Source organism: Dryobates pubescens, chromosome Z (genome assembly GCF_014839835.1).
Source record: "Dryobates pubescens isolate bDryPub1 chromosome Z, bDryPub1.pri, whole genome shotgun sequence".
Classification (NCBI taxonomy): domain Eukaryota; kingdom Metazoa; phylum Chordata; class Aves; order Piciformes; family Picidae; genus Dryobates; species Dryobates pubescens.
The window spans coordinates 12,423,136-12,434,243 of NC_071657.1; the positions used below are offsets into that span (position 1 = coordinate 12,423,136).

General features: G+C 43.1%; 1 protein-coding gene across 2 annotated transcripts; it reads right to left on the reverse strand.

Annotated features, from left to right (window-relative positions):
• Positions 1-405: 405 nt before the first annotated feature.
• Positions 406-9,901, reverse strand: CDO1 (cysteine dioxygenase type 1). 2 transcript variants are annotated; one of them, XM_054178515.1, is made up of 6 exons: positions 9,640-9,901; positions 7,108-7,185; positions 5,242-5,399; positions 3,059-3,232; positions 2,774-2,782; positions 406-962 (listed from the first exon to the last, which is right to left on the reverse strand). In XM_054178515.1, the coding sequence occupies exons 1-6, from the start codon at positions 9,819-9,821 to the stop codon at positions 898-900; spliced, it is 666 nt and encodes a 221-aa protein (XP_054034490.1). In that variant the 5' UTR covers positions 9,822-9,901; the 3' UTR covers positions 406-897. The 2 variants fall into 2 exon arrangements, with proteins under 2 accessions (XP_054034490.1, XP_054034489.1); XM_054178514.1 differs by lacking the exon at positions 2,774-2,782 and having other exon boundaries at positions 3,063-3,232; positions 9,640-9,891.
• Between the last annotated feature and the right edge of the window lie 1,207 nt (positions 9,902-11,108).

The following is an 11,108-nucleotide window of genomic DNA, read 5'->3' on the forward strand; positions in this document are numbered from 1 at the left end:
GACACAAACAGCAGAACTCCTACCAACTTAATTGGGATTAGGTTTCTTTGCACGTTTGAAATACTTTCAACTTTTTAAAGCCTTTTCTAATAGTGTATTGTTTGGAAGACTTCAATTTTGGTAAAGAATTTCAGTTAGCAGGAGAAAAAGTCTGTAAACTTTGAAATCTGTGCACAAATCCAGTTTTATTTCAGTCACCTTTTTCAGTAGCTATACAGAATACTTTGGAAACTGGACATTAGCTGAATTAAGTAGGATTAGTCTTACTAAAAAACAAAACAAAGCCAAAACCAAAACACAAACATCTGCCCAATCAGTTTTGAAAATCATTGTGCATGAGGCGATTTGCTGCTCCTATTCTAAACAAGATCTGACAAATGAAATTGTAAAAAAACAAACAAACAAAAAAAAAAGTAAAAAATGCACAAAACTGTCAAAATGGCCTAGCACATTAAAATCTAAAAGACTTAATTTAAAAAAAAAAAAAAAAAAGCAGCTGCTGTTAGTTGTATCTAGTGTACTACCCATAGGTACAAGTGACTGGAAGCTTAGACGTTTATATAGTTAATTACAGTGAGAGTATACATACACAGAGGCCTATTAAGTATTGTCAGACAATGTTTAAAAACCTTAATTCTGATATTCTCAGTGTGGTATCAGAAGTGGAATCAAAAGGAGGCTAGAATCAGAAAACAAACTATTTAATTCTGACAGGAGCCTGAGAAAAGGCATCTAACCCCTGAAGTAGTTTATGGCACTAGTTAGCTTAGTGTCCCATAACTGGCATTCCCCTGGGTGGCCTGAAAGCTGCCCTAGTGTACTCCTATGTACAAAGGTATAGAAATATAGCTGGCTGTAGGCCTTAGCCAAGCAAATCTTCGGTCCCCATTTAAACATTCAGCAGGTCTTATGCAAACACATGCTGGTGCTTCTCAGTTGTTCTCCTGCAGCACTGCTGTCGCCTAGAAGAAAAGAGGAGAGGTTGCTGTTTTGAGGAAAGAGTCACTCACCCTCTATTTCATGTTCTCAACACAGGCCTTTATTCAGAATAGCTTAGCACCTTAAAATACTTAGTGAAGTTATTTCAGTACTATGCACTACACACCTAACACAAAATAACCCTGTTCATTGGCTCTGTGTGACCATGAGCAAGCCCATGGCGGAAGGATCAGCTGAGGAGTCCTTCCTCCTTCAGGCTATATTCTCTTCCCCAGTACTCTGCTTTACTTTCTTTTGACCAAAACTGCTCAAGAGTCTAATTCAGCCAGGCTGCAAAGGGAAACCACCTGTCCCTGCAAAATTCCTGGTGGGAGGGACTAATGTTCTTTGACACTCAAGAAAAAGTCAGTTTTCTCTCAGTGAACTTTCACATTTGAATTCTCATGGTTTGCAGCAGGATGGTATAAACAGTTACTTCCACGGGCAGGCCATGATAACATTATATACTATTTCAATTATTAGGCCTATATAGCTTATAATTTATTTACTACAGAGCTAGTTTTGTGATGGCCAGTACAGATTTACCAGAGTATTTTACCTGCAGAAAAAAATAAGACAAAGAAGAAGCACTGAATGTGCTTGAGCTAGGCAGGTCTTCTCACTCATGAAAGATACACAAGTATACTTTACACTACCCTTTTGGTATTTTTAACTTACAGCTCTCTGTCTCCCTACATCCCTTTGAGATCTAGCAAGTAGAAGGATGAAATTCCAGTCAGCTTTCACTGAGACTGGAGGGGTTTTGTACTGTGAAGTCATTTCAGGAAGCTGGATAACCTAGACATGCTACCACCTTCACCCTTACTGGAATTTCATTTACAGGAATTCATGAAAGAAGTCCAATGATTAAAATGTACCTCTCTTCTGTAAGCCAGATCCAGTTTCCCACAAAAGGTACAAACACTGCCAGATGGTTACAGATCAAAAGTATAAAAATAGTCCTAGTCAAAACATCTAGCCTTGCTTGCTATCTTACATACTTCATATTCAATAAACACTTTGAAACAAAGCAAGCAAACACCAAATTCTTGCATGAATTTTGTTCAACATTTTTCCATGTCAATTTCACTTTAAAATTTGAAGTATAAATTTGAGTTTACTTTTTCAAGGATTTTTCATACTCAGTAACCCTGAAGTTTTGTTTCATCTGTTTGGTGAAGTTGTAATCATGTAATGTGACAAACTTCAAAGGAATAATTTACATGGCACTTGTCAATTATGTAACTTTGACTAGATCTTACTAAGGGCTCACCCCAGGAAACGCCTGAGCACTGAATTTCTGGCCTCAGTGAAAGATGAAAATGTTCTGTATCTAACACAACCAAACAGTCTTTGAACCTCTGTGGCTGAACATCAAGAATCTGTCTTTTCTCCTCATGTAAGAAGTTATGTTTCCCAGTGCATGGAAGAGCACTAAAAGGAACCCTATTAAATTTTCCCAGATGTGCTAGCTTGGTCCCCCAAAGCTGATCTGAAGTGTTGGGTGTTTTTTTTCCAGCCAAATAAAAGCTCACGCCATTGCTCAGGAATGCAGACAACAGCCGACCAGCCTACTCCCAGTCCCAGAGCAAGTCTTCCTGTCTTAAAGTTTTGATTTTAAAGAATTAAACTTATTAGAGAATTCTTTACAGTAAGCTACGAAGGTTTAAAGCAGCTGACTTGAAATAGGATGCTTTTTGGCAGAACAGTTTAGGCAGGAATTGTTACACATAGCTTAAGCTGGCCAAAACAATGCAGCTGCTTCAGGGTTTTCCATTGACTGGGTTGCATTTACCATCATTTGCTTCCTGACAAGCTTAGCTAGTAGCAAAATGCTCATTAACTCTCTTCTCTGCTCAGAACTGATGTTCTGCTGATTAAAGGGAAGCAAACTACAAATCAGGGAACTCCACAAACAAAGAGCAAATCCAGTAGTATTTCAAAACAGATTTTATGCTGGTGCCTAGAGGGGGATGGCCCCAGGAGAGGTAGGGCATACACAGGCAAGAGGTCAAACCCTTCACCCACCCCGACAGGGCCTCAGAGCTCAGGGCCAGATGGGGAGCATTTTATCTTGAACTTACGCCGTGAGTCCTTTCTCCAAACTCACTGTAGAAGGTCATCTTGACTTTGTGCTTGTGTCCAGTCCTCTGATCAAAGGTGTTACAGCTGTCGAAGGGTGGGCTGTACAAATGCAGGCTTACAGCAGTCTCTGTATGGCTTATGTTCTCCACACGGTGCAGGCCAATGGAGTCTACACCAGCAAGGGTGTGAAACAAGAGGTTGTGTTAACAGGAAGGGTTAATGAGGGTTTAATGCCTGGAAAACTAATTTCTAAACTGTACTGGTGAGAAAGCCAGTGAGGTATGGCCACACTTCTATGGGCAATGAATAATGCATTTGGTGGGGGGGTTAGCTGTTGTTCTCTAGCAGACTCCTAAATACACTGGTAATTCAAAACACTTTCTCTCCTCCCACACTTTGTGTAAATTCTGGTTTATCTGCTAAAAGATAAAGGCCAACAGAAAGCCAGAGAAACCTGGGGAAGAGCATGCTGCTAGCAATTTTCTAGCAATCATTCCCAAGGAACTCCAAGATTATTTACTTTCCAAGGAGATGCTGTTGTTACAGATGCTCCAGAAGCAGGAGGATTTGTGTTTCTAAAAATTAGCAAGACATCTTACAAGGAAAAAAGACTTTATATTGCTTATTCTTAGCCTGGTAACAGATATTAGTCACATTAGATGTCAGCAACCTGCATTTAGGGTACAGACTTGTGGACAGTGATATAGCTGTCTTCTACTGCAGGCATGTGTTTCTTAATTAATCCTTCCAGTCTATTAGTTTGGGGAACAGGCTTTTTATTTGTCTTTTCTTTTGACTAACATGACAAATTAGTACTGCCTGGAACATGTCCAAGCTCAACTGAATAGTAGCATAATTGAATATGTAATAAAACAGGGCACTATCTGTTGTGTAGTTACAATCATGTAATGGCTCTTTCTGTGATGATGGTGTAGAATTCAAGCTATTAAGTGAAAACATAAGGTATGAAGAATCACTTTCATACAATAAATAATTAGTATCCTACACTAAAGTAGAATTTGTGAGTTACTTAAAAGGGACCTTGAATATAAATTTATGACCCTGCTGTGAAAAACAACTCAGGCCTTTGTACTTGAATTGATACGTTATATAATACGTAGATCTGTATTGTGCAACATCAGTATGATACTCTGAGAATCATGAGTACACCCTTAACTTATGTAAGCCCTAAGTATTGCTAATACAGTTTACCTAAATAGAGGTCCATAACTGAGGATGAAGCTCCCTCCAGCTGGGGAGTTCCCAAGCTCAGCCACACCAAGGTGTGTGCTTGAGGTTTTAACTCATCACATAGGCATATGGCCCCCTTCTCTGACACTGCCCTTTTTTGGGGGTGAAATTGTTGATGTTTAGCATGATGTGCAATGTCTTTCATAGCATCAGAATACATTACAACAGCTGGCCACACCTGAATGGCCTCCAGTGCAGCACGAGGTGATGGTAGTTACACATATGTCGTTACACATATGTGTAAAGACAAAGATTTAGGGTACCTGGTGAGTCTTACTGGAGGCAAGTTAGTTCTACCATCTGTGGAGGAAGGCAACTTTTTTGGTAGATTGAGTAGACCTGAGCATCTCAGTTCTGCTGGTGCTGCCCTTCAGAACTAGAATCTTTTGCTGATTTTTCAAGGAGTAGCAAAGAGGATCGGGACCTCTGCTCCTGGCTGGTCCATTTATTCCATAGCCAGCTTTCACTGTGCATTGATATCTAGGATCTCCATGACTGACCAACAGGATTGTTTATTTTCAAAAAATAAAATAAAGGTAATTTAGCTACTGAAAGTTTGTTTCCCTTATTTCCCACAAAATACTATTTAAAGTCTATATTTACAAGTCATTTCAGACTGTCATTGGAGGGACAATGCCGAAGGTTGCTTGGCCTAGGGAAGCTACCCAGCATATTTAAGTATCAAGCCACTGTTGCAGTGTCTTAAGTGTGAGGTAAAGTGATGCTTTTTATTTTTTTTTACTGAATCCAAACAGATTGTTCAGAATCTAGAGAGCCATGTTCTTAAACTGTATACAGATGAGCATTATAGTGTTGAAGTATTATAGAATTATACTGTTAAAGGTAGTAGATAGCAAGCAGATGAACTCTTCTGTTAGGAATAAGGCTTGTGAGTGGGTAGTTGTCAAAACAAACTTAGTAGCTTACCATTGATATAGGCACACTGATTTTCCCTCAAAATGCGTTCTGATTTCTTAATCATTTCACCATTCCATTTTTTCTCAGGCCATTCAAACAGAGTCTCCTTCAGATTCCCCTGGAGGATCTTCATGAAGCAGTGTGAGTCAGTGTGGTCATGGATACTGCTATATATGTAGAAAGAATAACCGAACTCAGTCTGATGTATATATTTTGATTTCAGTACAGCAAACAGGACAGATAACACAGCATATTGTATCTGGAAATAGCCCAAGACTGAAATGCCATTGCACAAGGGTCATGAACAAAAGTGGTAGGGAAAAACATTCACAGTGATGAAGGTATGCCATCTTAATACCACTGCTTTAGAAACATCTTAAGATAAGCTCACAGGAGAACATGAAGGAAAGTCAGACACTAATTAACCTGTGGCTTTTCCATAGAGAAATACATTCTGGAGGGAGGAGGACAGAAAAATCTTCAGAACACACTCTTGTGGGCCAAGAAGTAAAACAATGCTTTCCGCAGTGACCCCGGGCAGAGGCTGGCATACATTTGCAAGTACACCTGATATTTGCAGATCCACCATGCTTGTAGGAGAAATGATCCATTTCTGCTTAATTTCTATGGCCTCTTTACTGCTGTGGTGCACAGACATCTGCTGAAGAAAATGCTGTACCGCTCACTCTGATAGTACCAAGCACAGCCAGCTACAGTAAGCTGCTCATTACAAAGGGAAAGCTCTGCACTCATCAGGGGCAAAGGAGAAGGGGGAATCTGACTCTCTCAAACTACAGTGCTATCAGGTTTCATTAAAAAACTTTGTACTTGTACATAGTTCAGTAAACAAATGTCAGGGTTTCTTACAGACTGAGATGCCAAGAGAGAAGACCTTGCTTCAGGCAAAAAAGAGTTCACAAATGCCACGTTGTCACACTTCTTCCACATGCCATGAGATCAACCTGATCCTCCTCATGCAGGAAGCAAAACCAGCTTGTGGTCTCAGTCTAGTTCTAGCAAATGCTCATCCAACTCAAACACAGTTTGACATAAATTACAGGATTTGTGGGAATAGGCTGAAAGGAGCAGAAGTGGTGGGTTTGGTTCCTATAGTTCTCTGAGTATAAAGTCATGGCTTCCCCTAGAGAACACTGTAAACATTTAATTGCATGCTCAATTAAGACAAAGAACTGTTTGACCATCTCCTTCATTTATCTATTTATATTTATGAACAATCTGTCAAAACCTGCACATTTTGTTATTCCATATTTTCTTTTTATACAACACTTTGTGAAAGATCTTCCAAAGAACAGATCCCACCCTCACATTGGTATGTATCCATGTACACAAGTCAGAAGGCTACAGCAGCAGTGTGGCCCATTTTGAAGGAGGAGATGGGATGCATGAACCTGGAAAAAAAGCCAAGTATTCCTGGAACGGGGCTCTCTCCTCACACCCTGCAGTCCTAACACAAACCTGCTTTTCTTATCACAGACTCAGGAGTCAAACAACACGAGAGAACAAAAACTATTTACACTGCACCAAGTCCTTCTTCTGCAACCATACCCTGTGGGATAGGTTGTACAGACCCTGGACCGACTGTATCTCTGGGACTAAAAAACTTCCCTTGACAGAAGGGATGCTTAGATTTGCTAGAAAGCCAGAGCAGTTTTAAGGGTGCTCTAAAAATGTCCATGAGACACAAATTTGCAAATACTCAGAACTGATACACCAACAAGAGCTCTGCACTGCTTAGTTTCCATACGCTTTTCTGATAGCTTCCACAGAGCTGATTGAATGTCTCTTTTTGCTCAACAGTGAAAGATACAGTGGCTTTGTATCTGTATGCTAAAACCACAGACTTTGGATACGAACCTGCCATGACCTTCACCCCAGCACAAGATCATCAAGTTGAACTTTCCATTTCCGCTATCCACAAGATTCCTTGTATACCTGAAATACAAAGTGTTTTCTTTTTATTGTACTGATATGCCCATATAAAAACAAAATTGCACAAATGTGTTTATGAAAGAAGGTTGAGACATATAAATACACTTTTTTTTTTTCCCTTGAAGTTTTACTTGGAAAATTAAATTGTTTTAATTTTTATTTTGTTTTTTACAAGATTTCTTTTGCTGGGAAGAAGAAACTAGGCATATTTAATATTTTATAATCCTATTGGTTTTGAATAATATAGATAATTGGAGTTTGGGAACTGTTGTGTCTGAGACTAGAATGGTAGACAGGATCAAATCAAAATAGCTATTGAATGAAGTCACTCCAGCAGCTGGCTTATAATTAGAAACAGAAGACTGCAGTGAAACAAGGAAAATACATAGTCTCATATTTTTGCTGCTCCTTTTCAGATATTCTTGGCTTTCCTTCTGTTACGCAGCACTTATTTGTACAAAGCCAAAACCCCAAAGTAATAATACAAATGACTTTCCATACATGGTTGTCCTAGTCTGTTATTGAAAGTTCTGTGTCTTGTATTGTAGCATCTGTCTGTGGATAAAATATCTGCAGAGTAAGTTCTGCTAGTATCTACTTGTAAATAAAGTTTATCATAACAAAATTTCTTTAAAAAAAAATTTCATGTCATAACTTACAGGTGGCACAGAAGATTGCTCCTAAAGGCTTCTTACTGATGCTATAGACTGTGATTTGCTCAGAGGACTTGAAAATATCTCTAATAGCAACATCTGATGTTGGTTTTGTCATACTCTTTTGCAAGCCTTCCCCAGGCTGCCACTCATCCTCCTCTATTTGCTCTAGACATTACTTTCCATAGGCATTACTGCCCATAGCTGGGCTCTTCTGATCATGGCTGGTGCTTGTAGCTGTCATGGTGCAAGTAACCCAGTGAGACCTTCTGACTTGATTTTGGCTTTAGTCATGACTATTTGCACTTTGCTAAGTGAAAACAGGTATTTAACACCAGTGAAAGGACACCTCAGTCTTGCCTAAAAGATGCATGCAGGGGCACATGGAAAGTGCACTGACGTCAGCTGGGGTTCTAGTTAGTTTCCAGTGTCAACTGGAATTTTAGTTAGTTTCCAAATAAGACCATTCTATTTTATTCAAGATAGGATGCTCATGGTGAATTAATTTCAAAGTACAGCATACACATCTATATGCTGCTTCTCACTGCATCCACAACTTGCATGTTACATAGGTAGACATATTTTTACTGTGATGTCAGAACATAAGTAATCAGTGCTGGCATTTGACTGTGTTGTCATTTCTGTACTGTTATTTCTGTAGTGCTGTTATTTCTGTACAGCAGGTCTGGCTGGCCGAAATCAAAAGGCTGCCATGCATACTTCTAATGTTAGCACACTTTATTTTTCTCCATTCTTAATTCTCTGTGTTCTGTCACAAATTTTGTGCTTTGTTCTGAATGAAGGATAGTCAATGCAAGGTGGAAGGAGGCTAATGAAGTCCTGCCATGCTTTCATGATGGCAAGGTTAAACAGAAAATATGGGGGTGGGGAATTTGGATTTAATTTTGGTTTTCTTTCTTTCTCTCTCTTTCTGTCTCTTTTTCTCCTTTAATTTTTTTTTTTCCTTTTTGGTTGGTTGGTCTTGTTTGGGGTTGTGTTTGTTTGCTTCATTGTTTTTGTTTGGTTCAGTTTTGGTTTTCTTTGTTTTGTCTTTTAAAGGAAGTCGTCAATAAAATGTGTTTGTACTGGAATTTAAGGCAGGGAAATCACCAATGGCAGGAATAAATCAATTGTTAGCAAAGTTGGAGTGACTCAAAACCCTAACAGGTATCTTCCTTCCTCCTGGCAAACAGCAAAACCCATCGACCTCGGGGAGGGAGAGACCGAAGCGCAGTGAGCAGCCAGCACCGGCGCCTCGACAGACACCGAACACCCGCTTTGGAGGGGTCCGCCCCCCTACCCCAGCAGGCCGCACAATCTCCGCGGGGGTTTCTGCTGCTGAGTTGCTTCTCCCGGGCTTTTCTTCCCCCCACTTTTTAATCTTTTTGGTTGCTTCGGTGTGTTTCTGTCCCCTCCGCGGGTTATCCCCCTAACCAAGGCAGCACCACGCCTCAGCGGTCGCCCGGACACGGTCCTGGGGGCAGCTCCGCCGGTCCCCACCCTCCGCAGGACCGCGGCTGGGGGGCCGCCGGTGCCCGCCGGTGCCGCCATTGGCCGGTGCCGCCCCGCCCGCTCCCCGCCCCCGCCCGGCCCCGCCGCGGGGCACCGCCGAGGTCCGGGGGGAGCCTTTTGCCCTTCGGCCCCCTCGGCGCTGCCGGAGGAGCTGTCGGCTGACTTCGGAGGGCGGCTGGTGGGGCGTAACGGTGGACCCCGCTGTCTGTCCGCGGCTGTGCCGTGCCGCCGGCCCCGCTGGTAAACTGAGGGTCGCGGAGTCGCGGGCTGCCCGCTCCAAGGCGTTTTGTACCTGTACTGGTCGAATTTGGCGTATTGTAGCCACTCCTCGGGGTTGCTCTCATACGACTCCATCAGCGCCTGCACCTCCTCCACGCTGACTTTGTCCTCAGAGAATATCCGATGGAGGATGCGGATCAGCTCCTCCAGGCTCTGCGCCTTCCACATCTCCGTCTGCACCGGCTGCTCCATCATCGCCGCCAGCCGCTGCCCCCGGCCGGCCCCTGCCGCCTCCCTTTATGCGCCGGGAGGCACGGCGGGAGCTTACCACCGCCCCGGCGGGCGGAGGGGCCGGGCGGTGGCGGGCGGGCCTGCCGCCAGCCGTGCCCGTCCCCGGGAGCGGGGCCACCGACCCCGGCAGGCGGGGGCAGCCAAAGCCTGGCACCGCCCGCCGCTGCCTCCCCAGCCGAGCCGGGGCCGTGCGGGGCCGGTCTGGCCGCGGCAGACAGCAGGCCTTAGGCTCGCTGGGGTCCCCGGCGGAGATAATGCGGAGAGGAGAAATGGCTGTCGCTGCCGGGAGGAAGGCATCTCTGCCGCAGCTTTCCCTCTACCTGCCAGGCCTCTTTGTGTGCGCATCTCCATCCTCTATGGACAAGGTCTACAGCTCACAAAGCCTGTCCCGCCGCTAGCCTTACACAAATGCATCCATCAGCTCCGTTTAAAAGCGAAATGAAACACAGTGGTAGCTAAGCGTCAAGAACATTGCTACCGGTGGTTACCTTAGTGCAGCCTGCCTGTTCCATGAGGACTGTGCACTCTGTGTAGGGCTCCTCTGATCCTTAGCACTCGGCACAACACCTAGAAATATAATGAATCGCGCAAAGGAGGCCAGGGTAAGGTGACAGACGGTCTTTGCACTCTTCTTTCTGTCAAACCTATATACTGTCCGTAGAGCAAGCAGATGCCGTACCATCCATCCTCATTCCCAGTTCATCTGTTAGTAGAATGTTTACTATTCAAGAATACTGACAGTGGAATTCACTGTTCATCATAGAACTGTAGAGTTCTCACAGTACTCACCGTTTGCAAGACCCCTTAGAGACAGTTACATTGAGGAATTCCTAGCATACCTGCTTTCTTGTCCCTCTTCTTGACCTGTGTATCAGGTAGGTGTGAGGAAAAGCAGCACCATTAATATAGCAGCTACAGCTTGGGAGGCTGGATGAATTTCTGGCTTCACTGCGATGGGGAACATATTACCACTGATTTAAGTGGGGCTGAGATCCAGCACACTGGAGTGAAATGTGAACGAAGGCACTGAATAGTTTCCTTGTCAGGCATCAGCTCAGAACCTCTCCTGGCACTGAGAAAGCAGACCCAACCTTATGACTACTTCTTTAACGAGTTGTGTTTGTGTGTGCATGTGTGAGAAGATTTCAAGCAGACTTATTAAGGTCTGAGAGAACCTGAGGCCATCCTGAATCTCTGAAGTGCTATAAGGATACTCCAGTATTGGTATGAACAGCCACAATGTGGTTAAAG